The sequence below is a fragment of the Eublepharis macularius genome, chromosome 12 (assembly GCF_028583425.1).
Source record: "Eublepharis macularius isolate TG4126 chromosome 12, MPM_Emac_v1.0, whole genome shotgun sequence".
Classification (NCBI taxonomy): Eukaryota; Metazoa; Chordata; class Lepidosauria; order Squamata; family Eublepharidae; genus Eublepharis; species Eublepharis macularius.
The window spans coordinates 47,701,512-47,728,472 of NC_072801.1; the positions used below are offsets into that span (position 1 = coordinate 47,701,512).

The following is a 26,961-nucleotide window of genomic DNA, read 5'->3' on the forward strand; positions in this document are numbered from 1 at the left end:
ACAAATCATTCTAGCTTTCCCATCCTGACAGTAGGGGAAACCAGAAAAGGTTTGTGACAAGGTAGAGAAAAGCGCATTCCTTAGGATCTCTATAAAATCCTCATTGGCTCTTGTACCTAGAATAATTGTTTGGAAGAAAGGAATAAGCTTTTCTAATCTTTACATTACTATAAAATTAAAAAACTGCTCCTGCCTTAATTTCCTCTTCTGTACACAATTGTTACAGAGCCTTGCTGTCCATTGCATTTAAGGATCTTGTGGGTTTTGTGACCCAGTTATAGGTTCATGTTATAGGCAGGGCTTTTTTCTGGGAAAAAGAGGTGGTGGAACTCAGTGGTGGAACTCAGGACCGCACAATGACATTACTTTGGGTCAGCTGGAACAAGGGGGGAGTTTTTTAAAGTTTAAATCACCCTTGGCGAAAATGGTCACATGGTCAGTGGCCCCCGCCCTCTGAGGGGAGTTTAGATTGCCCTCTCCACCGCTCGGCTGTGCAGAGGGCAATCTAAACTCCCCTTTGCCTGGAGATCAGGGGGTGGGGCCACTGACCATGTGACCATTTTCAAGAGGTGCTGGAACTCCATTCCACCATGATCCAGCTGAAAAAAAGCCCTGGTTATAGGTAAAGTTGGAAGCTAAGCAGGCCTGGGACTGGTCAATGCCCTAGGATGGGAGACTGCCTGGAAATTCTATGTGCACTGCCTTGAATTTCATTGTGGATAGAACAAGGACATATACATACAAAAGTAGATGGGAAGTGCGCAAATGTATTTATAGTATTCTTACCCAACCTTTTTACTATATAGGATTCAAGGCATGGTTTCAGGCCTTTGTTCCTAAAGTGAGCACCTACTGGCTACTTATTATCAGGAACAGCAGTAGTCAGACTCCTTTAAAATCAAATCTTTGTATTTAGAATGCTCTCTCAGTTACACCCTTTGACTTCAGTGGGTTAAAAGGATCACTCTTTAGGGTTGCTTTTGGTAGCTCTCAGATTAAAGCAAATGCCATAAGAAAATGAGATTTCATCATTCTTCTCATTGAATTTGCTTTAATTAGGGGAAAAGGAAGAAGAGGGTGGAGATGTAGACGGCTTTGGATCGCCACAGAGAAGAAAAACAGGGTTTAAGCAAACATCAGTGGCCGATCAAGGGCTGGGTTATTAACCTGCATGCTTGTACCCACTGCTTTGTTGGTAATATTATACAGGCAGTCTTTGGAATTACGTCAGGTGGTTTCTGACCTTGTGCTTTTGTAGCATTCTTATGGATTTCTTTCAGAATAAGGTGTTTCTGAATATATAAATAAGTTCTGGTTACTAGCCTTGAGGAAACAGAAGCAAATTTGCTCCGTCAACACTCTCCATAGCAGATTCCTCCTGGTCTACAGGCAAGCAGGTATGTTGTGTGCCTCGTTGTGTTTTCTCTACAGTTCAGTCTCTTCCAGAAGTTATGAGTAAAGGGTCAGGAACTAAAACAGCGGGAACTAATAAGAAGACCTCGCGGGCTACATCGGAACGCGTTTCCAAAGTACTTAACAGAAGTACCGTCATACAAGTAGAAGGATAGGTTTAACAAACGTATACTAAGCCACACGTGCGTGATTATAGTCTTTCTGCCCACTCGCTGTAAACGTCACACACAAGAGCCGAATTTATTTGATTAAAAGTGAACAACCTATATCCACATAAGGGTTTTACCATAAAGTGGGCAAAGCCTAGAGTGGCTCATCTAGTCTTTCGCCGGAAGTTCGGGGTGTGACATTTTCCCCTATCTATGCTTTCTCGGCGCATGGAATTCGGGTCAGGGAATCCTTTTCTCCGTTTCTTGGGTAGTCTAGAGACATTTCGACTTGTCCTAGTCGTTTGGGGCTGGTCCTAATAAACGTATACCATGGGCGGTGTTTTTGGCTTCGAGGGCGAAAAAGGTCTACTTCCGGCTGGGGACTACTAAAGGTGAGACACCGTTACTCTGACTTCTTATGCTGAAAAAAAAAGCTTCCTAGTTGTGTTCTCTTTTTTCTTCGGCTGGGCTGAGAGTTGGGGAAGGGTGTGGTGTTTTAAAATTGAGTGCAGCGTCTCTGCTTGGATAGGCTCAACCTTTCAAAAGTACAAGTCTCTCTTTTTTATGTTTTAAATATTAGCCCGTACTTTTGAAAGGGTCTCCTCATAAGGTAGCGTCCTTCCCCCTTAATGTATATATTTCAGTTTTTGTGTTCAGTGAGATGTAATTTTGCGTTTTTATGGTTATGAGGATGGGCATCTTCTTTTAAAAAGAAAACACACTATGAATTATAATTCCAGATGGGTGGCTGTAATAGTCTGTAGTAGCAAAATAAAACAGGAGGTTCTGTTTTGTATTATGTTCCCCTTCTCCACACTTTTTCTTTTTGTATTACTCCAAATTTAATATATAGATTTCCCCCTAAAGCAGTAGGTGTTGCCAACCTTTGTTCCCCAAGGACTGCATAGTCAATAATAGAACCACCTCATTCTCCATATTTCTCAATTTTTCCCAGCACCCCAATCATTTTAAGCTTTCCTTCCCTTGGTTTACTCTTTTCCCTCTGTGGCACAGCCTACTGCCACCATTCCAAATGTAAGATTTCTTCTTAGCCTGGGACATAGATTTCTCTGTCTTTTTTGGTGTGACCTGTTGTCCTTCAAGCATCTGAAATATTTCACACTTAGTTGCCCAAACATCTTTGGAAACCTGATTGGGAAAATTATGTATGTGAAGATCTGTACTACATGTATCCATAAACAATTCTTTTTGTTGCAGGTTACCCTGAATGATGCGGTGCCTCCTCATTAGCCAAGACCAACGTCACGATCCAGTTCATCTGCCTGATGGAGAGACGGTGGTTCTTGGTAGGGGACCTATAACTCTTATCACTGATAAGAAATGTTCACGGACACAAGGTAAGGTTTTTTTCCTGTTAGAGAAACTTTACTACTTGTACCAAAAGTGACTCTTAAAGCCCTCTTTGTACTGTGTCTAATCTAAACTGTATGATCCAGTTGTTCTTTGTATTCTGGGATTCTGCTTGGCTATCTCTGTGATTGTTCACTGTTTCAGAAATAAGTTCCTGTCTAGCCTTCAGTGTTGTAGAGACCTCTGACTGAGGTTGGAGGTTTGCTGGATGTGTCTTTGATAGGTAGGTAGTGGTTGGTCCTTTTTATCTGAAATGTTCATTTGTGACTGATAATGATCAGGTAGGTAGAAATAGAAAGGTCTGAGAGCAGGAATGAGGTGTGTGTGATAATAGGTGTATAATGTGAATAGCCATCAGAAATGTTGTTTGCTGGGCAATTGTAGGCTAGTTGCATTTTCTCTGCCTGAAACTTGCCCTGCAAGGTTGTTGTTTAGACAGAACAGAGGGAGATCCATGTGTGCTCTACTAAAGAAGAGGTTGGTTCCAAATTAAATAAACATTGATACTAATCGTGAGGCTCTTCCTGTACACCCCTTACTGTCTTATATGCTGCTCTTGCTGCCCCTGCATGCTTTCACAAAGATTCTTTTGTTTTTTTCTGCTTCAGCATGAAATGTATCTATGGGCTCCTATACTATAAAAGAAAAATGATCCTTTTTTTTGCCCAATTTATATTCAATGTGAAATTTGTTTTCTTGGCATATAATTCAAGATACTGTTTTTCTTTAGCATAAACTAGGAGCATCTTTGGGTATTCTTTATCCCTAAAAGTGGGATAGAGACACCATCTAAATAAACAACTGTTGCAGATTACAAGTCTTGTTCTTTCTCTTGCAGTGGAGTTGCTGGCAAATTATGCCTACAGATCTGTAAGAGTCACACAGGTAAGATGGGACAAGATCAGCATTTCTCACCTTTTCAGTGAGGGGCAATTTATTAAGATAGAATCTTTGTGACTCAGGTTTGTGTTGCCAGCAGAGGCCCCTTTTGGGTCTATGATGCTGGGACCTAGGAAGGAAAATCTTTGTACGAATGTGCCAATATAACTGGTTCTGGTGCTGTGGCTTCTAACTTTTTGGTCTGTTGACAGCGAGGGGTGAACCCTACGTCAGTGGAGGAGATACACCTGCGTTGCGGTGACAGCACAACACTTCAAGAGGGAGACACACTGTGTTTAGTGAATGGACTGTACCGTTACTGTATCCGCTTTGAGCAAGATTCCCGCTCCCCAAAGAAAACTGTGCGGGAGTATTTTAGCCCCCAGCGCCCTATAAAGGAGGATGACAGCGCAGCACAGCCACCCAAGCGGCCCCGGGCCTCTAGCCCTTCTGAAGATGAAGATGATGATGACCTTTCTGTGGTTGAGAAACTGAGGCAATTGCAGGAGACAGCAGCTCAGATGGAGCAGGCACGGCAGCTTTCCCCTCAGAACCTCCCAAATCTGTCTTCCCATCCTCGTGACTCCTGGGAGGACCTTGGCAAGCTCTTCGTCTTTACAAAGAAAGGAGTAATGCCTAGTGCCAAAGTAAGATCTTCTGCTTGTTGCTCTGATGGGCAGATTGAGAATGGCTGTGGCTCAATGGTAAAGTGCCTGTTTTATATGCAGAAGACCCCAGCTTCAGTCCCCAGTTTAGAAGACCTTTGCTTGAGATCTTGGAGAACAGATGCCAGAGAGTAGACAAGACTGATCTGGATAGACCAGAGGTCTATCAGTTTGGTGCCATGGTTAGAGTTGGACTAGGATCTGGGAGATCCATGATCGAGTCCCTCTCTGCCATAGAAGCTTGCTGGGTGATGTTGGGCCAGTCACACTCTCAGCCTAAACTATGTCATAGGTCTGTGAGGATAAAATGGAGGAAGGGAGAATGATGTAAGCCACTTTGGGACCCCATTGGAGGGAAAGGTTGGGTATAAATAAAATAAGGTTCTGACTTACTGAATTTCATGTGTTTGTGACAAAGGGCACTACTTATGTTCTGTTTGGGGTATGGAGAAACAGAGCAATCCATATAAATCTCAGTTTATGTATATATAAAACAGCCGTTTCCTGTTCTTTATCACACTTGTAGCATGGTTAAGGGACAGAACGGGGGGTGGCACAAAGTAGAGCAGTGCCACTTACTTTGCAGCTTGCGAACAGCCACTTGCAGTTGTTATCAACCCAAAGAGCCCCTTTAATTTCCATCCGTGGCATGAGGCCTGGACTTCAGGAAGGCTCACAGTTTATCCATTACTCTGGCAGTGACTATTTCAAAGTGGAAACCACCTGCTAGTCATATAAGTCCCACTGTGCTAGGACCTTGCTTGCTTTCCTGAAATATAGGGCAGGCACCCCATTGGGGAATGGTGCTCAGAAGAGCCACAAATGATTCCTGAGCCCCTGAGTGAGTAACACTGATGAAGAGCAAAGGAGTGGGGCTATTTAGAGTGGCGCAGAGTAAATTGTTGGCAAGTTCAATGGTCAAATTGAGGGATGGCTATTGATATCACTGTTCAAAGAACAAAATCTCCCCACAAAAAAACCCCAGATCACTTGAGGATGCTAGATATTAGATTGTTAGATTAGGATTTAGGGAGGTTTGAATCCCTATTCTGCCATGAAGTTTGCTGTGTGATCTTGGGCCCATTGTTCTATCTGGGTTTAGTCTACAATGACAGCTGGTTATGAGGAGGGAATTGGGAAGGGAGAACGGTGTGCCTCACTTTGAGCTCCTTGGAGGAAGGATAAAAATATGCCAAGAGAGTACTAGATGTGAAAGGCCTCATACCCAGAAGCGTTGCTGAGCACATACCTTTCCTTTCTCAAGTCTTCCAGGGCAAACCTGCCTTCAGCTAGCCCTGCCAGTCACACTCCATCAGAATAGATCTTTATACCCTACATTGCTCCTCAATGGGAGACCTGGGCTGGTTGCAACATTGTTTTATTCTAACAGTAGCAACCTTTATGAGCCAGGTTAGGTTGAGAGTGAGCGACTGGCTCAAGGTCTCCCATCAAGCTTACATGGCAGATCGGAGATTTGGACCTGGGTCTCCTAGATCCTAGTCCAACAGTGCTACACCATGCTGGTTGTCAAAGAGGCAGTGAGGATTTGCAGTATGCCGAAGACTGCTGCTCCCACACCTGCTGTTATGGTGTCCAGGGTGGACATGCATCGCTCTCTGTCTTGCCTCTTTGCACTGTGCACTGCATTTCAAAAGTTTTGGTTAGCAGTCATCCCACACATTGACAACTTAAATTGCTTATGCTTTGTTTCAGCTATGTATTGGATTTCTGCTTGTTTTTTCCAAATTTCTGCAACCCATACCCTGTTGTATTGCTTATTGAATGCCCCATCTATTGATCGTATTGACTTGCGCTGTTTAATCCACCTTTGAGTCTCAATGAGAAAGGCAGACTAGGAATAATGTAAATAATAATAACAAAAATACTCAGAGACCTCTTTAGCTGAGCTAAGCTGGGAAGAGACAAGCAGCAGTGCTGCCTTTGGTGGGGGCGGGGGGAGGGATGCAGTATCTGAGTGAGTTGGAAGCTGTGGGCTGAGGCCAGGCTAGATGATCCCATTAGTCTGATTGCTTCGCTGCTCTTTTTAGATTGCAGGGTTCGATTTGGATGGAACTATCATCACTACACAGTCTGGGAAAGTGTTCCCGACAGGCCCTGATGACTGGAAGTGAGTACAGAGAGTGGGGTTGAGGATGGTGGGGAGGAATTAATTTATGTCCTACGGGGAAGAGTGACTGCTGGTCTTGCATGTATGTTTATTTCATATTTCATATTTATTTAGATCCTGCTGTTCTCCCTGATCAAGACCCTGAGTATAGGGGTTGATTCTGGGAGTTGAGCTACTATTCCCATGTTTTTAAAGGCTTTTCCTATCACTAGGGATAGTAGTGTTCTCCATTTCAGCTGTATGCTTAATGACACATGAGAATTGGCCTGAATCCCTTTGAACTTTGCAGAATCCTGTATCCTGAAGTTCCCCGCAAGCTGAAGCACCTTCTGAGCGAGGGGTACAAGGTATGCTTCTTTGCCCACCCTCTTCCCTTAGCCCACCTCTCTCCTCTTACCTCCCACTCACTGCTGTGTTCTTCTCTCTGCCGTGGCAGGTTGTGATTTTCACCAACCAGCTGGGTATCAGCCGGGGACGCCTCAGGCCTGAAGTTTTCAAAGCAAAGTTGGAAGCTGTGATCGAGCAGCTGGGTATCCCGGTACAGGTAAGTAAGAGAAGGGGAACAATACATCCCACGAAATGTTTTGTAGTGGTGTTGGAAAGTGCCATCATACCATAACCGACTTATGGCAACCGCTGCTGGGTTTGCAAGGCAAGAAATGAGATGGTTTGCCATTGTCTGCCTTTGCATAGCTAGCCCTGGTCTTCCTTGGAGATCTCCCGTCCAGTTACTAAGCAAGGCTAACCCTGCTTAGCTTCTGAGATCTGAGATTGGGCTTGCATGGGCTATCCAGCTTGGGACATTTTGCAGTGGAAAGTAGTTAATTGAGTTGGGAGAAATTCTAACTGTGGGTGTGTGTGGCACAGCCAGGATTGCCACCAGAAATTATCATATTTTTATATGGCATTTATAACAAGCACTTATAGTCTAAATACCAAGAGGAGGAGGGAAGGGCAAGATAGACATGGAGATTAGAAACCTTCTGTGTACTGCTGAGCAATTGCTAAGTTATGGAAATGATGTAAGGTCCCTTCCTCTGTTCTGTCAGTTACATTAGTCTTGGGACCTGGCAATTATGAGTAAATTACCTGGACAGACCCCAGTAGTAAGAGGCCAAAAAATAAACAAATAGCTATTTTTTTAGAAATGGCCTCTTTGTATTTTATACTCAGGCAAACAAGCTGGTTGGCCTTTTGCAATCCTGAAAAGCGTGAGGACGTTTATTTACTAGAACTGATGCTTCATGGCTGTTTTTCTGTCTTTTCACAACAGTGGTGTTGTATTTGGGGAAAGGTAATGAGAGGGAAGGGAAAATCCTATGAGATCCTATCAAAATCCAGAAAACTATTAACTATTTCTAGTGGATATTTTTCTTTAGTGTATGTGGGGGGGGGGGGCGTGTTCAGTGGCAGAACAATTTAAAGGATCTCTGCCAGCAAAATAACATTTTGAAGAGTATCAGACAAGGCCACTCGTCTGTATAAGGCAGATTCATATACGTTAAGATTTTGCTATTTTTCAGGCTGTTACATTAATTAAAGACCTGCAAAGTTTACAGATGGAAAAGCTTCACTTTGAATATCCATTTAGAAGGACCTGAAACACGGCCAGGAGGGGAGCTGCTGTTGTATTTGAAATATTTGCTTATTTGAATTTCTTCAAGATAATGGGTTAGGCCTGTTCCACTAACTGTGGGCATTCCCTAGCGATGCTAGCAGAACAGGTCTGCAGGATCTGGCTCAACATTGCACTTTTATAAAACCTGGTGGTCATGGCAAACTGATGGATGCTTCCAAAATGCCCTGATGTTTGAGGCTGTCTGTGTCACGCACACTGCCCTCCTTTCCCTGCAGGCTCTCGTGGCAAGCGGCTCTGGCATTTATCGCAAACCTGTCTTGGGCATGTGGGACCATCTGTGCAAAAAGGTAATCTGCAGGGAGAGAGGGAAGGTTGGTTGGTGGAAGAGGAATGGGCAGGCTGGCTAAGGGGGAGAGAGGTACGTGCTGCTCTCTTGACCCTGCCCCTTTACCTCCTGTCTTCCAAGGCAAATGGTGACCTGTCAGTGTCTTTGAACCAAAGTGTCTACGTGGGAGGTGAGTGAAGAGCTAAAGGAAGCTAGCCCGTAGATCACAGAAGGGTGAGCACAAAAGCACTCAAGGGTGTGTGAAAGAGGACTTCACGCTGGCACATTCCACTACTCAGGACTAGTTGCCAGTCTAGTTCTTTCTATAGTCCAAGGTCCAGTTCTAGATATTCATTTGGAACTGCCAGATAAATTTATTTTCCATCCAGCAGCAGTGGGTGTGTTGATGGCTGTGTTTTCCCTCTGTAGATGCAGCTGGGCGTCCACCAAACTGGGCCCCTGGGCATAAGAAGAAGGATTTCTCTTGCAGCGACCGCGTGGTATGGATATATCCGAGTTTTGATTGTTCTCATGTGTACCCCCTTAGGACAGTCGCTTAACACTTGGGTGCCCTTAAAGAAGATTAATCTATCTGGCTTGACATCCGCTCCTTGTTGTTACCCTCAGTCTGGGCCACCTAGGATGGTAGAAGGGGACCTCTTGTATTTACGGGCACGCAGTATGATTGTTGCCACACCCATATGCACATGAATATGCAGGGTCCTGTGTATCCATGCACTTGCTGCACAAAAGCACTGCTAGAACCTGCTTGCTTGCATCTTCAAGATCTCAGCTTTCAATTAAGCTTCTAACATTCATGAACTTGGTTTTTGAGGAAAATTAATTAAACAGTTTTAAAGCTGCTCTAGTAAAATCTGGAAACTTTATTCCACCTCCCTTACTGTTCTTCACTGCCATCAGCATTTCATTGGATCCAAACCCCACAAATAATTCGGAAACTGGAACTATAGAAACAGAATAATTCATGCCTATGTACCTTATGTGAGTTTGTGTTGCAGCAGTTTAGCATCCTGTTTGTAGAAAGCAAAATCTTTTGCCCAGTTATGCCAATCACATCAATCTAGTTACAGTTGCTTAATTTGTCTAATTTTTTCCTGTTGTGTGTGTTCGAAGGTGGGGATGGTCTAGGAATGTTCTGGCAGTGAACAGAGAGAGTCAGGAAGCCTCCAGGAAGTTCTTTGAACTATGAAAAGGGGCGGGGAATCTTCACAGATGTGTGTTGCGTTCAGAGCATTGGTCAGCTCGTTTATCCCGGGCAGCTGCCTGCGTAGGGTACCTGGCAGGCCTGTCTGGGGAGAGGATTGTGGTTCAGTGGCTGAGCATCTGCTTTGTATGCAGAAGGTCCCAAGTTCAGTCTTCAGCATTTCTGAGTAAAAGGATCAGGTGATGGGAAGGACCTTTAGTCTGGGACCCTAAAGAGCTGCTGCCAGTAAGAGTAAACAGGACTGCCCTTGATAGACCAAGAGTCTGATTCAGTTTTAAGGCTACCTCATGAGTTCAGAAAATAGAGCACCCAGCTCCCAGTCAGCTCCCATTGCTACTGCTGCAGGTAGAAAAGATTCATCACAGATTCATCAGTCTTTTTGATAGGTCAGAGGAAAGGAGTTGTATATTTTCCATGCAAAATAAAAACTCGGCTTCTGAACAACAAAAAGCTACAAGCTTGGTTTATATTTGGTATGAAACTCAACAGCCTAAGGATCTCAACTCCTTGTTTTTATGTAGAAAAAGTGTCTAGTCATATTGCAAAGAAAAGATTGAAAACCTGCCGACGGTAACATTACAGAAGTGAGGAATTGAAAAAGGGAAGTTAAAAGTTAGGATTTTAGTGTCTCTTCTCTCGCAGTTATGGCCACTGCTCCTGCAGCCTGCTTCTCTGACATCTTCATTATCATTATTCTTGTTCCAGGCCAAAGAGTTCCTGATCCCTTGAAAATCTAAGCCTCGGAAGCAAATTGTGCACATACAGCATGCATGCATTGTGCATTTTCTTGGGGTGACTGAATGTGTGTGTTCTGAGTGTGCTTCTCATGTGCGCTCTGTGGATCCCCCTTCCCAATTAATGACTCTTCTGCTCCTCCTTGCAGTTTGCTTTGAATGCTGGCCTGCCTTTCAAAACTCCTGAAGAATATTTCCTGGGCTGGAAAGAGGCTCCATTTTCACTCCCCGATTTTGATCCAGTGAGTAATTTCTCAAATTTCCCAAAGCCTTGCAACAGGGAGAGAGCAGCCCTTGAGCTTATGGTAGCCAGAAGCAAGTAGGGTCCACTTGGCTAGTTCCAATCCATCCCTTGTGGCTCCTGTTATGAAGTATGGTGTGTATTATGATGTCAGCAATAGCGAGAGAACCTATTTAAGGAGTGCATTTTTTAAAAAACCAAATACACATGGATAATAGCATTGGAGCGGAATCCTAAACCTGGGGGACGGAGCGCCCATTGGCTAAGCCCCTTAGTCTTTCTTCTGAGTATAGAAAAGCAATCTGCTGGTTGAAGTTGCACCAATGTTCAGGTGCAGCTTTGCCCTGTAATCTCATAAATACGTGTACACCATTTTAAGCCTCCTATACTATGGATAGCCAAAAAGACAAATTAGTAGGTACTAGATCAAATCAAGCCTGAATTCTCCGTAGAAGCTAAAATGACAAAACTGAGGCTATCATACTTTGGTCACATCATGAGAAGACAAGATTCTCTGGAAAAGTCAATAATGCTAGGAAAAGTGAAAGGCAGTAGGAAAAGAGGAAGACCTAAAATGAGATGGCTTGACTCAATAAAAGATGCTACGTCCTCCAGTTTGCAGGATCTGAGCGGCACATAACACACACCTCTAAGGTGAGTAGCTCCCCTCCTGATAATTGAAATGGAGCACAGAGGAATCTGGGTGACTATAGTCAAGCACTTGATGGGGATCAATAAATGCTTGTGTTTTAATGGCTTTGTTTTATTAGTTGTAAGCTTCCTCAAGAAGGTCTCTGCAGAGGCAACATATCAAATTTCTAAATAAATAAATACCATGGCATCCTATGGCCTGCATCCTGGAGCTTTTTGAAATTCTTTACTCCCATCATTCCCCCCCAATACAGCGGACGTTGGACCCCAAGGCACGGCTATACGATCCCCAAGATGCTTCCCTGACCTCCTCCTCCCCAGAGCTGGTTTTGGCGGTTGGCTTCCCTGCTGGTGAGTAGCTGTTTGTGCCCATCCTTTGACTTCCTACATTGCTGTCTGCTAAATGGAGTACTTGCCTGTTTTGATTAGCAGCAGCAGAGAAAACAGCACATGAAAGATTTAAAACGTTTAGAAACAACCTCAGCCAGTAAGTATTGGCTGGGATGGGTGGAGGGAACCAAGCAATTGGGAAGAGGCAGAACAAAAGAGAAGGAATGAGGGGCTGGAGTGGGGAGGTAAGATTTCCCCGTAAATCCTTATGGTTCCTATTCTAGTTCTACAAATAGCAGTATTCTAAAATGCACAATAGTTTGGGAAACAGGTCGTGTACTTTCTATAAAGAGTAGGATAACTTCAAGGTAGCTGAAGCTGTTGTTTTGTCTCTTTTGTCTGCTGGGTGCATCTGTGGCTGCCAGCAGCTGCTGGGCAGGCAAATCAAGGAGGAAGAACAAGGCACTGGGAGGCAGCAGAAAGAAATCAGGGGCAGGGGGAACCCTAAACTGCCTTGGGCCAGGAGGCTGCACTCTGAACCTGCCCCTCACATAGGGGCTTCTGGGGCTGGTCTGCATACTGTGATGGTGTCTTTTCCACAGTTGCTTCCCTCCACCCCGAGAAACCCAGATGGCCCCTTCATCCCTTCATTGATGGCTTTCTGGAAACCAGTTAAAATAATTATCTTCTGAACAGCCTTTGGATCCTAGGTTTTACCTATTTGGGCTTTTGGTGTATCAATCCTGTTTTTATTTGGAGGAGGATTGTATTTTTGCTGCTGACTGTGTCCCTTTAATTGTTTTGCTTTTATGTTATTGTGGGGGGAGTTACTAATTGCAAACTTTACAGAGCGCTTTTAAGTCGAATGGTGAGGTACAAGGCTAGGCTTATGGTGTTATCAGCATCCATGTTCAGCTCCATCTTCCCCAGCTCCATTCCCTTGTCAGCCATCTTCCTGCTCTGACTTCCTCTGTTTTATCCCATTCCAGCTGGCAAGTCAACATTTCTGAAGCAACACTTGGTCTCAGCTGGTTATGCCTATGCCAACAGGGTAAGTGGGGGACTAAATCTCACTCCTCCTTGCCCAAACCTTTCCCTTTCCACCCCTCTTGTAACCTGTCTTTCCCATCACTTCCAGGACACACTTGGCTCTTGGCAGAAGTGTGTGGCTGTGTGCCAGTCAGCACTGCAGGCAGGAAAAAGCGTGGCAGTGGACAACACCAATCCGGATGTAGAGTCGAGATGCAGGTGAGGCTCTTCCCCTCCCACAGATTATGGAGCTTAAGCGTGGTCTGGATGCACTACAAAATGATGTGCCAGAATGGACTGTACCACTTCAGACAGCCAGGGAGAAATCACTTTTTGAAAAAACTAAACAAAAAGCTGCATGCAACGGTTATAACCATTCTCTCTGATGTGCCAATTTATTTTTGTTTGCAGGGATTTTTTACATGGGGAGAGCATATAATAATAATAGTCTTTCTATACCCCTCCTCTAGACAGATTATGCCCCACTCTGAGCTGTAAACAAAGTAGTGTTATTATTATCCACACAATACAGCTGGGGAGCTGGAGCTGAGAGGAGTAGCTTACCCAAGACCACCTGCTGAGCTCATGGCAATAGTGGGATTCAAACCAGCAGGCTGAGTTGCAGCCCAATTTCTAAACCATTATGCTATGGCAGCTCAACCTGACCCTCCCCCCTCCCGCCCATTCTGCCCTTTGAAGTTGTTCAGCCCAGAATTCTACCTCACTTTCTGTTGCATGTGTAGCCTAGGCCTAAGTCTGGCCTGTTGTAGCTCCCAGAAGAGGCATGTTCTCTGAACAACACTCTTTGCCTTTTCTGTACCAGATATATCGACTGTGCCAAGGCACTTGGGGTTCCCTGCCGGTGTTTCCTCTTCACAGCCTCGCTGGAGCTAGCCAAGCATAACAACAGAGTGAGTACCTTTATTGTGATGGTACGGAAAGGGGTTTTGACTCCCTTTCCTCTAAAGGCCACTTTGAATGAATGTCTCTTTTCTCCTCTCACTGCCCAAATGCTTTTTATCCCAGATTTGCGGAGAACTGCAAACTGAAGTCTCTGCAGCTGAGGCCTGTTAAAAGGCAGATTGTAGGGCTGCCTTCTTCCCAAGCCAAAACCGATGCTTGGTTCTCCCTCTGGTTCAGGAAGACAATAAACTGACCTTGGCTAACCTGGGAATGTCTAAATAAGTACCCTTCCCCAGGGTGTTGCTCTACTGAGTAATTCAGTGCTTGGCTACCATGGATTTCTGCAGACATTTGGGGGGGGGGGTAGATGTTCAATTATCCCTCTTCCTGCTGGAGAGCGCCTGTTCCTAGGGGGATGGGCGTGTTCTGTCTCCCAGAAGGACCCTTTTGGCAGGGGCAGTTTTGGGTTGCTACAGGAGGGAAGAGCTGAGAGGCGGAGTCCCTTCCATCTGCAGAAATGCTGCATGAGATCCAACCCTGTGAGACTTTAAGCCCATGCAGTGATGAAGGGCAGTGAAGTACTGGGACTGTGGTCATTCTAGCTCATTTTCCCCTAACAGCAGAGGTGCCCTTCTGTGTAAGTTTTCAAGCAATGCTGGACAATACTTGCCACTTCTTTATTTGTTTGAATAGCATTTAAACATCACCTCCCTGCCTGAAGGCACTGAAGAAACCTACAACTTCCTCTGGTCTTTGTCGCTGAAAGCAGAGGCTGTGTTGCTGGCTGGCATGACTAGTGGGCACTGCCAAAGCACATTACCCTTCCTTTCCTGAAGCCACTGATCCTGCTGGCCATCACCAAACCTACTTAACTCTACAGATGATGTGTTTGTCTTAAATCTGCCTCACAAGCACCTATAGCTTCCCATGTGCTCCCGTTTGCCCAAGAAGGGAACAGTTTCATGTTTTGATTAAAATGGCAGTACCAGAGGGACTAGAAAGCTCTCTCCTTTCTTTTCCAGTTCCGGGAAATGACTGAGAAGGAACATGTGCCTGTTAACAGTATTGTCTTGAACACCTACAAGTGAGTTTCTGGAGAAGGGATGGTGGTGCTTCTGGGTAACATCCTGGCCTGCGGGCTCCATGTCATTGCTAAAGGTTGCCAAGTCTCCTTTCTTACCTATCCCCATCCAGATGAAACACTCCAGAGTCTGCAAAGTTGCAGCTGTTTCAAGTGTGGAACACACTTTGGTTAACTAATTGGTAGAAAAATCTAGTCTTTCATGACTTGGCAAGTTACTAGTTCTCATGGCTCTGTGGGGAAAAAGGAAGTCTCAGAACTTGAAATGAACTGCATACAGATGGATTTCCAGCCCTGAGAAAATCCAGCAAAACAATCACAGGCTACTTTAGTTACAGAAGAGAGTGGAGCTTGGGGGCATTGCTTTAACAACCAATTTTCTCCTTCACAGGGGTAAATATGTAGAACCATCACTAGAAGAAGGGTTTGCTGAAATTCTGAAGATTCATTTTGTGCCTCAGTTCAAAAACCCAGAACTGGAGTCGCTGTACCGTCAGTTTTCAGAAGGATGACAGCACCGTGGCAATGCACCAGCCCCTGGACTCTCCTGCCCAAGAGATTTTGAAATATGACCAAAGTGCCAGAGAAGGTATGCCAACGGAGGTGCTCCCCCTGCTGGTCACAGTGGAGCCAAGTATTTGGACTGAGGCAGATCATCCTTGGGCGGTGTGAATTGGAAGCTAATTTCTCTCTCCTCTGGAAAAACCATTTTAAAAAGTAATGTGAAATAAAGTTTAGAACCCAAACTTACTGTTTTCTTCTTTTGGGCAAGGACCAAGGTAAGGTACAGCCAGAAGACCTGGCAAAGACCCCCCCCCACACACACACACACTTTTTTGAATGTTTTTCAATGGAAAGAGCACTGGGAAAGGTCTGTCTTTCTTTTGGAATAAATGAAATGCTTTTAAAGACAAGGTTTTACTCATTCAAAATGTGTTGTTTGAAGATTTTAATGTAAAGCAATCTACAGCATTAGAGGAAAAAGTCCCATGTATACTGTAGACAGCTACACCACTGCAGTCCAAGATGCATTTTTGCAATGATAATCAGCACCGCTAGGGTCTGCTTTTTGGTTTAGCCTTTAGACTAGTGACCTTTTAAAACTAAACTGTTTGTCTTAGATACCACAAGGTGAAGAGCTCACTCTAGTATAGTTGCAGTTTTGCTCATGGAAAACCAAGGCATTTATTTTATTCGTTTATACCCTGGCTTTCTCCCCCACAAAGACCCAAAGCAGCCTACATCATGCTCTTCTCCAGTTTGCCCTTACAACAACCCTGCAAGGTAGGCTAGGCCAAGAGAAACTGACTTGGCCCAAGGTCAGCCTGCAAGCTTCTATGGCAAAGCAGGGATTTGAACCTGGATCGCCATATCCTTAATCCACCACTCTGCCCACTACATCAAACTGGATGCTCTTTAAATTTCATAAATATGCTGACAAGGATATAAACTTATGTATCTTATGCTGCTGCTGCAGCAAAATAAGTTTGATACGACTGCATATATATACTTTGGTTTTTCCCCATAACATCCACATTTCTAGAAACTCTGGTTTAGAGAGCTTTGTCTTTGGCCAAGACTGCCCAAAATCTAAGGGGCGGGGGGGAGCCACGCTTTTTCAGTTGCTGCTCTAATTGAGCATATGAGCTCAAAGTCCTTCCCCCTGCTGTCCTCAGAAATCCTTACAAATAATCCTCCAAAGGTGCAGCAATTTTCTTCTGCGGCAGGTCTCTCTACAACCTTACTTCCTGGCTAATGACACGCTGGATGAAACGGCCCTGGAACTTCCCCTCCTCTCTGAATACAGGCAGAGAAAACCTGATAGGGGACCACTGCCAAGTGCAGATGATCAGCTTGAGGGATGGGGCGAGTACACAAAATGCATTTTTATTGCAGTTGCGCATAATCTCTTACCCCCTCCATGCTGCCCCTGATCCCCAACCAGCTAGTTCAGTCCCTACAGTGACGTCGTCATTGCCAGCTCGAACAGAGCATTACTGCTCCTAGATACAGAGAGGCAGCTTTGACGAAAGAGTCTACTTCTTCCCAGTCCCTCCCCAACACCTTCCTACTGTTACTCTAAATCAGACACAGCAGGACTTCTCCAAAGGATTTATTTTACAAAAAAACAAGAAAAACATTCATTCATACACACAACTAGAACTAGTATCTAAAGCTGCATCATGATGTGTCCATGGTCTCCCCCTCTAAAAAGGGAAAAGCAGAAGTCAGATGCAGTGCTATAGTACCTGTAACATCATGTAATGCAACTACATCTAAAAACTAAACCCCTGTTGAGCTCCAGTATATAAAAGCTGTGAGTGAGAAGTCGCTGTTGGGGCCTTAATCCAAACAGAGCCCTCAGTTTTTGTAAGCATGCATTGCATTCGTTGCAAGCAGGGTGTCATCTCCCCCCGCCCCCCAGCAACAGAAAGGTTGGGGAGTCCCTAGCCTAGGGCAACAAGAAGTTATTCTCTCCCTCCCACCCCCATTTACTCACTGAGTTCATTAAACATAAAGGCATCCTGGTATTCTTTCATGTACTGAGTGGAGCGGGATTCATCCAAGAACAGTGAGTACACGCGTTTGATGTCATCCACTTGAACCTCTGTGCCCTGTGGGTGCCAAGGGAAGGGGGTTGAGTCAGTGCACCTTGGAAGGTGGGGGGGGCGGTGGCAGCTAAGCAAAGGAATTTAGAATTACAAACAGAAAAAAACACACCAACAACGACTGCTCTCTTGACATGAATCTCTGCTTCCAAACCCTCTCTGGACTAGATCCTTAAGAATGTATGGTCCTAAGAACCTACAGTTTGTCTAGCACACTTATTTTCCACTCCCTTCAAGGCACTGAGCCCCCACCAGAAAGCAAGCATCTTTGCTCCCAGTCCTAACACAGGGGTCATAAATCACAGAAACTCCTGATCAAGTGAAGATAATAACTATGGAAGAGAAGCCTCTGGGCCCCAAAGAAGGAAATTCTTGGAATTTGCAGGTCAGGCTGAGAAGGAAGAGAGAGAGAGTAGAGACCTTTGCCATATGAAGATCTTGAGCACTGGTCCACCTGCTGTAATTCATGTTACTCTCCCTCCAAGATGATACAGAAACTGTAGTCTCACAATAAATAGCAGTCCAAAGCTGTTGCTCACCTTCCTCTTGCGACACACCAGGCTGGCTGCTGTGATAAGCTGGATGGCATAGCGCAGGGAGGTCTCCAAGCCGATGCGGGTCAGCACTGTGTAAGCGTCTTCATGCATCTCGACATCCTCCTCCTCACACCTGCAAGAGAATTTCAATGGAATTTTGAATACAAGAAGCCTCCTGCCCACTGCAGTGATGCTGCTGGAACAAAAAGAGTTGGGGTAGTCAGAAGAGAAGTGTAATATGCAGGAGACGCCCAAGCCCAGAGCACATCATAACCCCCCTCACCGGATCTTCAAGATTTGCTTGGTCTCCTTGTCACTGTAGGGGGAGGTGGAGATGATGAGCAGGCGATCAAGAAGGTCAATAGGGATCCCATGGGGGCTCTGGTAATTGGTGCCACGAATCCTGTGTGGAAAGAGAACACGAAATGAAAGAGATGCCAAACCAGCATTCCTACAGCAGTGGGGTGCAGCTGTAAAAAAGTCAGATGTTATTTTCAGCTACATTACTGAAAGCACTGTCCCAAGGGTCACAAGAAATAACAGCTCCATTGTTGGTCTGTGTGAGTCAAACCTCATCTGGAGTACTGCCCAGTTCTGGATGGGGCAGTTTGAGAAAGAGGTAGACAAACTGGAATGGGTTCAGGCAATGGAGATGGTGTGGAAAACAAATCCTGCCAAGGAGAGATTGAAGGAACTGGGTTTGATATTTAGCCTGGTGAACACTAGAGGAAAGGTGGGGGTGCAATTGTGTTCTTTAAATACCTTTCACACAAAAAAGGACAAAGGCTTATTCTCTGCTGCTGGACTAGATATGATGGGCTTAAGTTATAGGAGGGTAGATTTTGGTTGGACAGTAGGAGGACTTCCTAATGCAAGTAATGATTTGACAGTGGAACTGATTACATCATTTGAGAGGTAGGCTGGAGATGTCTCTGGAGGTCTTCAAACAGAGGCTGGACAGCTATTAGTCTGGAATGCTCTAACTTTCCTGCCTGGAGCCAGAGGTGGCACTAAATGGCCTATAAGACCCCTATGAACTCTAGGATTCAGAACTGGGGGACAAGAGAAACATCCCCATATATATTGATGGAGCATGTCCTCAGCGTTGCTGCCACAATTTAGCCATGGTCTTATACCAACATCCTGTTTACCTCTACCTCCTTTCCCTCTTGGTGCCATTTCCTTTGCCACAGATTGTAAGATCCATGGGGCAGGGATCCATCTTCTTGTACTCTGCAAAGCGTTTGCCATCTGATGGCATAATCTCATTTCAGTTGGCCCCCGACTTCATTACCAATGGCCAACACTTTCACTGCCTCCCTTTAACTGTCCATTCTGCAGACTTAGGTAATACACCCCAAAGCGGTCTTCCTGTTGTGGCATTCTTTCTTGATTCCCAGCCCCTACCTATCGTATGCTCCTTTACTTGTGAGTAAAGTGAAATGAGAGCACTGTGTTCAGTCTTTGCTCCACCTTGGAGACAGCCAATGTACACTATAAATCAGGCCAAGAGATAACAGCTGCGGAACATCCGAGCATGAGATATGTAGGCTAGCCCAGAACATTGAGGCACAACCATTCCTCCACCACCACCCTGATGCCCAACTGGTTGATGGTCCCTGGCCTGTCCCTGCCAACCTTGTGATGCCTCGGTTGGTAGCCATGATGAGGACAGGGGCCATGTCACTCTCCAGGGCCCGGTTCAGGAAGGAGAAGCACTCGATATCCAACATGTGCACCTCATCGATGAACAGAACCTAAATGAAAGTGTGAAAAGCACCACAGGTTGTGTGAGAGAAAAGATTTACCTGTCGTAAAAATCAGAATATTCCAGCTTCTGTGACTGCTCCCTGATTCTGACTGAAGGTACTCACCCCTGGAATCACCTCTGCTTTGCCCTCCTCTCGCCATTCTGCTACCTTGGCATTGATCTGCTCTCGCACCTCTGACTTTATTTCTCCTGTGTCACCTGGAGGCAAAGACATAAAAGGAAGGTCACATGAGAAGCAGCTTTCAAATCATTCCCTCCTGCTTAGGTAGACAAACTGCCTGAAAAGGGATGAAGGTCCCAGCCATTCCAGGGTGGATCTTTCAGGACTAACAAAGATTGTATTGAGGCTATGACGAACAGGTTCTGTGTATGAGGCTGGTCAACACTTGCAGCTGAATGCTAGCATATTAAACAAAATTCCTTGCAAGCAGAAAACTTAGCACAGAAAACTTAGCACAGAGAGCATCTAACCATCACTTCTGTAAAATGAGAGCAAAACTTGAAGGGAACATTCAACACAGAGAAGCTTTTTCTGTTTAACATCCAGCCTCCTAACTAGTACTGGGGAATGTGAAAGCTTGCACACTGTTTTGTGTCATAATTCTCACGCTGTAAGCTCTTCCACTCACTCCAGAGACACAAGGACTGGCTACAATTCAACCATAGTGGGGAGAGACAACTCTACATACTCAAGTGGTACTCTGGTTATAAGAAAGAGATGCTTGAGGTAATATGCAGGACATACGGCTCTTTTGGTTGTTGGGAATTGCAAACACAGCTCTCCACAATCTTCAGACTGAGTACCACTGCCTAATATAATGATCCAGCAATTTGACCTCCTTCACAGAAAAAGTCATGTTACCAATACATCAACTTTACTTCCACCCTCCCTTCCCAGCCTCCTACCAGAGAAGAGTGCCAAGAAGCCCTGTGTACGACTGTTGATGACATCAATTTCATGCAGTGAGACCGTGTGCACCACCTCCTTGCGCTTCTGTAGCTCTCCGTCAGGGCACTGTACAAACTTGGTCTGGTGGGGAGATGTAGAAATGTCCTGAAGGACTCTCCATGCATTCATCCCAACCCCATTTCATTTCACACCCTAGTGGCAGAAGTTGAAACATGTACATACAAAGCTGCTTTCTTTTTAACTGTGAGCTCTGGCATGCAACCTGTGAGCTCTGGCATGCAAAACATATGCTCTATGCTTGGGCACTATGGGCTGGAAGGGTTACCAGGAATGCATCTCACAGGTTGCAACTCATTTTTAATCCACCCTGAGGCTGGGGGAGGGGGGGTCTCTGTACACTCACTCCCAATGTAACTCCTACCCCAATACCTGTGAACCCATGGCATCGTAATCCCGGGCCCGAGTGAAGGAGCGCCCCAGTTTGGTAATCTTCCCTGTGGCTTTGTCAATAGTGATGACGTCTCTGGAGAAAGAGGGGAAGGACATTTTAGTGCTGAGGCCTCCTTTGTGGCTTCAGTGGTAAGATGCCTCATAAAGACCCACCCCGACGTCAGCATCAGAAGACTCACCCGGCCTGCACCTTCTCCTTGGTCAATGACTCTATCATCTTGGTGCCTAAGTCATAGATGGTCTCCATTTCGGTTGTTTTCAAGGTCAGCTTCCCCACTTTGGCACCCTGCAGCAAGAAGGGTGAATGTTGTCATGGGAAAGAAGCCTCGATACACAGTACAACCACTCAGTTGCCAAAGAGAGCCTTTCTCATGTCACATCATACTCAAGTTTCAACTCACTGTGCCAGTGGCTGGGCGGTCTATCTGGATCTCCACCACTTCTCCTTCAATTATTTCTGTTTCCTCCCTGTGGATAAAAGGAAACAAATGAATCACCGGGGAAGGATGCCCTGCAGAATTCCTCACCTCCATTAAGTCTCCTCTAACCCACAAAAACTGGAAATAAGAGTTTTGAAATCAAAGAAACTGACAGGACATCTTTCATCAGTTCCAATTCCCAGAAAAACTAAAAAAGCCAGCTCCCATTTTTGTTTTAATTTTTTAAACTTAGCAATTGCACTCTTTACTAAAATAACATGAAAAGGTAATGTATGAAAAGCATTCCAAAAGTTCAGCCATCAAATCACACACACACACACAATGATTACCACCCAGCTCCCTCAACCCACTAATTTTCCAAAGGAAAAGCTTAGAATCTGGACTGCCAGCTCTCCTGCCATTTTAACGCATCAATTCTTCACTCCTGGAGAGGGGCCCTATCTGGCTGAAATCAGCTAGCCAAAAACCTGCTGCAGTCCTTACTTGATTCGGACGCCGATGGAGCGCCGGAAAGCTTGAGTCAGCGCCTCAGTCCTACTCATCTCCAAGGAGAAAATTTCGCTGCCAGCAATAGCTGTGAAGGGGGTGTCAAGACCTAGTGCCTGCGCCATCCCTAGGAAGAGAGAAGGGAGCACGGTTACAACATGGGCAAGAACAAGCTAGGAGCTCCAGTGGCTGCTTGGTTCAATGATACAGCAGTATGGCAATCCAAGAAAAGGGGACCCAAAGTAGACAACCCCCAAAGTCACATGAAATTCCATGCACCCCTCCCCTTTGAAATGTTAGCAGACTGGTGCCGTTTTGTAGTCGCTGTCTCTTACCCATGGCAATGGCTGTTTTCCCTGTGCCGGGCTGGCCTGCAATCAGAACAGCCCGGCCAGCAATTTTCCCTTCCTTGATCATCTCCAGAATCACACCAGCAGCACGTCGAGCTGCCAGCTGTCCTACCATACCCTGGGACACCTACAAAGGGGAAAAATAGGTTATGTTCAAAAGCAACTAGGCAGTGTCCAACCACTGGTCCATCTAGCTAAATATGTTCTGAGGTGCCAGAAACTAAAGCTGGGTCCTTTGGAAGTAAAATAAGTGCTCTCTCTCTGAGCCATGCCTCTGCTCTTAAATGCCAAACAAACTTTCTCTTCGACACTCTCAGACACGTATTCCTGTGCCTGTCTTATGCACGTTCACCATTGTTCTCAAACACTTCATACTGATCACTCTACCTCTTCATCTCCTGCCTCCAGGTAAATCTACATCTACACATCCTGATATCCATCTTTTCCCCTTTCAACTTTTCTGGGGTAAAGGTTTACAAACCTCCATCAACACCTTTCTGGCTTCTAGTGGTGTTCACAGTTTTGTGATCTCTTTTGCATCTCCCTACTCCAGGGACATAAGAAGGGAAATGTGACAAACCTGTGTATTTTCTGATTCTAGCAAACCTATATTAACATGTAACTGGCCAGGCAAAGATAGCCAGAGACGGTACAGCAGGAGAGCACAAAAGTTAGAACCCAGGAAGTGATCTGCCTTGCCTGCTTCCTAATCAATCTCCCCTTCATCTCATACTTTACCTATGTACTCTAGTGGTAACAATGTCAATAGAATTTGCATGTGTGGAGAACAGCATCCATATATACAGTGTGATGCCAAGTCACACCCTTTCCAAACAGCCCCCTCTATCTGCAGACAAACTGCAAGCCCCACTTATTCCAGCCCTCTTTCCTTTGGTCAGATTCCCCACCACAACCTCCCTGGAAGTTCTTTCTCCAGGTACCTGTCTGGGTTCCAAGGTATCATCCAAGCCAAGCCCTCGAATATGAGAGTGAGCACCTGTGAAAGAAAGTGACTAATTACAATTTCTGCATTTAGAAAGACATCGGTGGTGGGGACTGTGCAACAATGAAACTGTACGCTTGTCTAGCCCTGCACAGCCCTTTAACTGGGTACCTATAGGTGCCAGTTTCCCCAAAGGCTGCATACAGAGGGACTTGACAGCTAAATGTCTTGTGAGACAGCAATAAAGGCAATTGCAAGAAAGGGGGTAGAAACTTACCAATGCGCTCAATTCGAGTGACATCCCGAACTTCAGGGACCTTGGTAGTCTGAGGAAGGAGAAACTATGACTCAGATCCGAAAGCTTTTTTAAAAAAATAATTATTTAACCCCTCCCTCAGGTCACAAAGCTTTGATCCACAGCTGGCTGGAAAGAACTAGGATACACTCCACTTCATGTTTAAGCCAGGCAACTGGACATACTAGATTTAAAGCCAAGATTGACAAGTGGCAATAAGGCTGGCACATACATCCTTATTTATGTTTGAGCAAGGAAATTACAGATCAACCACTGACTTTCTTATCGCCTCTCACTACTCTAATCCCTTTCAATGGAGTAACACCACACATTCTGATTGACAGTCTCAGAGACATGCTGGTGATAAAGATGAAGGGAACGTCAGAATACAGCAGGTGGATAATTCTATGGACCCATCTAGTTTTACTCTGAGTAGCAACAGCTCTCCAGTCTCTGGCACAGAAGGAACATAAGAAAAGCCAAGCTGGATCAGCCCAGTGCATCTAGTCCAGTAACCTGTTTCACACATTGGCCAACTGGTTACCCTTCATAGCACTGGCCTTCAGAGTTGCTGGCCCTTCCTAACATCTCCTATCTGAGAACTTTTAGCCAGAGATCCCTGAAAGTGAACACACAAAGGATTTACTGTCATTAAGATGCAACGCCCACCGCCCCATGGATCTACCCGTGTTGGCTCATTCACACATGCAAGTCAACACTTGATGCTCCAGCGGTGACAGACCTACATAAACTTCCATGGGGAGTAAGCCCTTCTGAGCACGTGTAACCTTCTGCACGTTTATTCAGAAGCAAGTCCTAACTGAACACAGTGGGGGTTACTCCTGAGTAAGCGTGCAGAGGGCTGCGCTTCCAGTCATCAAGCGAGAGGATGCGGGGAGGAAAGAGTTATAGGAAGAGACTGAAGCAAGGGTAGGTGGGCGGCGGGACAACTGAAGGGAAGGGAGAGAGAAGACACGAGTCGCATGTGGGAAACAAGGGAGGTAGGGGGGCCGCCATCTGCGCCCGCCCCTCCAAAGCACTGAGGCAAACAAGAGACGGGGAATCATCTGGGATTTCCCCCCTCGAGCCAAGAAGCTGCCGCTCACCGCTCCCGTTGCCATGCTGTTGCTGCTCCCGTCTCGCGCCGTCGCCAAGCGCCCGGCCCGCCTTCCCAACAGCTTCAGCAGACCGGAACCAGAAACGAGCAAGGGGACGATCTAGCCGGCATCTATGATCTGGGGGTGTACGGAGGGGGGGAAGCGCGTACTGAATTCTGTTCAACCTAGCCGAGTAGGCAGGCGGGAGGCGATCCATCCATCAACACTAGAGGGGGTTGTGGTGGTTCCTGGAGAACTACTTTAAAAAAAAATCGCTTCTCGGTCTTTGGGCTAAGATGCTGGGGTTCCCAACCTCCAGATGGGGCCTGGAGTTCTCTTGGAATTACAACTGATCACTAGACCGCAGAGATCAGTTCCACTGAAGAAAAGGGCAGCTTTAGAGGGCAGACTATGGTACAGATTCTCGGCTCCCCAAATTCCCCCTCCACAGGCATAGCATCCAAATCTCCAGGAATTTCCCAGGCCAGAGCTGGCAACCTGACAAGATAAATGTTGCTGGTCTTTAAAGTGCCACCAAATATTTTTAATTTTATTTATCATTTACTTAGGTTATTTATAGTCCGCCTTTCTCAAGGATTCTGTAGACTAAAGGCCAAGCTACAAGTGACGAATGACACTTGAACAGCAAGTGTATTTCTCCCTGTTCACTTGCACTCCCCTCAATCCACTTGCCGTTCAAGTGTCATTCGTCACTTGTAGCTTAGCCCTAAGTGAAAACAATCAACAGGATGGGACATCCAATAAACCATGCAATAGGATTTGGATTTGTAGAATTCTGTAACAAACCAGAAATCTGAGACAGGACTGAAGCTATGAGGAACGAACATGGTTGGCTGCTCCTTTGCAATCAATTGTATAGAATAGGACTGTGAATGCTACAAAATGAGTTGCCTTTCGGCTTTGTGGATGTTTCATTTCCACAGCATGGAAGAAATTCGTTCCAAATTTCAAGCTGTTTGGGGGCTTTTGCCCTAGCAGGGAGTAGATCACTTCATTTTATTTAGTGCTTGTCCCTTTCCTTCCTCCAAAGAGTGGTATACACCGTTCTCACCCCCTCTGTTTGGAACAGCCCCTGGGGAGCAAGGGCAAAAATTGGGGAGGGGATGAAATTCAGCAGAGATGTGAAGCTGTAGGAAAACTGCCTTTCCCCCCTAGGAAAACTGATCTCTGTAGTGGGTGTTCAGCTTGAGAAATTCTTGGAGATTTGGGAGTTGTATCTGGGAACAATGGAATTTGGGGAGGGGAGATAGCTCACCAAGAATGTAATGCCACACATTTCACCCTCCAAATCTGCCCTTTTCTCTAGAACTGTTCTGCATAGTCTGAAGATCAGTTGTTATTACGAAGTATGCCAACCAGGTCCCACCTGCAGGTTGGTAACCTTACTCTGCAAATAGTCATTCTGAAAAAACTTCAAGCCTAACCTTGAGATTACTAACACTAAATATTCCACAGCCCTTCGGGTAGCTTTGTTGGTCCTGATCAAAATTCAAAACCATGATATGACCTTTAATAGGACCAGCCAACAAGATATGAAACTGCAAGCCAATCTCATCATCCCTCTTCATCAGGCCAGAAGTTAAATTTGAGGAGATGTTTCAGGCCTTGATCTTAAAGCAACCTGTCTGCATCCTATGTTCAGTGCCAGGCAGTCATGAACAGATGTTGCAGCTGGTATCAGATTGCATAGTCAGATTCCTGGGAAAATCTATTCCGTACAATCTTCATTAGGCTAGCTCTTGGTGTTGGAATGGTTTGATGTGTGGAGGGTCCTGGTGTGGGGAAAGGGTGGACCAGATGTTCTTCATAGTGTTTTTATTGCCAGGATGTTACATAGAATAGTATAATGTTTACTTAAAACATGCGTATCCCCCTTTTTGTTCTGATACGGAGCTTCAAGGCAGCTCATATTTAAGCAGTAACGGGCTAGCTCTCTTGCTCACGGAAGGCCCCTCCAGCTATGACCAGTTCTTATCTGGTATCCTCCACCCACAATACTGCCCTTCCTCCCCAGAAATCATCACCAAGAAAATCTGGCAATAGAAGACTGTTGCAGTGGGGGGTGGGGGGCTGTCAGTTTGGTATAGTGGTTAAGAGCCGCTGGAGAACCAGGTTGATTCCCCACTCCTCTGTTTGAAGCCAGCTGGGTGACCTTGGGACAGTCACAGCTCTCCAGAGTGCTCTCAGCCCCACCCACCTCACAGGGTGATTGCTGTTGTAGGGATAATAATTACATACTTTGTAAACTGCTCTGAGTGGGCATTAAGTTGACCTGAAGGGTGGTATATAAATCGAATATTGTATGTGTAGCCCCCCCACCCACCCCGGCGCTGTTGTCTTTGTTTCCACA

The 26,961-nt window shown here is 45.5% G+C and overlaps 2 protein-coding genes across 3 annotated transcripts; one reads left to right on the forward strand and one right to left on the reverse strand.

Annotated features, from left to right (window-relative positions):
• Positions 1 to 1,790: 1,790 nt before the first annotated feature.
• Positions 1,791 to 15,449, forward strand: PNKP (polynucleotide kinase 3'-phosphatase). 2 transcript variants are annotated; one of them, XM_054992293.1, is made up of 17 exons: positions 1,791 to 1,954; positions 2,781 to 2,920; positions 3,772 to 3,818; positions 4,025 to 4,459; positions 6,526 to 6,605; positions 6,895 to 6,952; positions 7,042 to 7,149; positions 8,460 to 8,531; positions 8,651 to 8,699; positions 8,939 to 9,009; positions 10,618 to 10,710; positions 11,615 to 11,711; positions 12,680 to 12,741; positions 12,829 to 12,938; positions 13,543 to 13,630; positions 14,645 to 14,706; positions 15,095 to 15,449. In XM_054992293.1, exons 2-17 carry the CDS (start codon positions 2,791 to 2,793, stop codon positions 15,213 to 15,215), a joined length of 1,683 nt encoding a protein of 560 aa, XP_054848268.1. In that variant the 5' UTR covers positions 1,791 to 1,954; positions 2,781 to 2,790; the 3' UTR covers positions 15,216 to 15,449. The 2 variants fall into 2 exon arrangements, with proteins under 2 accessions (XP_054848268.1, XP_054848269.1); XM_054992294.1 differs by lacking the exon at positions 1,791 to 1,954 and adding an exon at positions 2,010 to 2,172.
• A 1,351-nt stretch (positions 15,450 to 16,800) lies between these two features.
• RUVBL2 (RuvB like AAA ATPase 2) lies at positions 16,801 to 24,670 on the reverse strand. The gene is made up of 15 exons (XM_054993378.1): positions 24,600 to 24,670; positions 23,476 to 23,524; positions 23,197 to 23,252; positions 22,241 to 22,382; positions 21,903 to 22,032; positions 21,381 to 21,447; positions 21,159 to 21,265; positions 20,959 to 21,052; positions 20,526 to 20,649; positions 19,723 to 19,817; positions 19,487 to 19,605; positions 18,132 to 18,251; positions 17,852 to 17,981; positions 17,204 to 17,318; positions 16,801 to 16,910 (listed from the first exon to the last, which is right to left on the reverse strand). Exons 1-15 carry the CDS (start codon positions 24,612 to 24,614, stop codon positions 16,885 to 16,887), a joined length of 1,389 nt encoding a protein of 462 aa, XP_054849353.1. The 5' UTR covers positions 24,615 to 24,670; the 3' UTR covers positions 16,801 to 16,884.
• Positions 24,671 to 26,961: the final 2,291 nt, after the last annotated feature.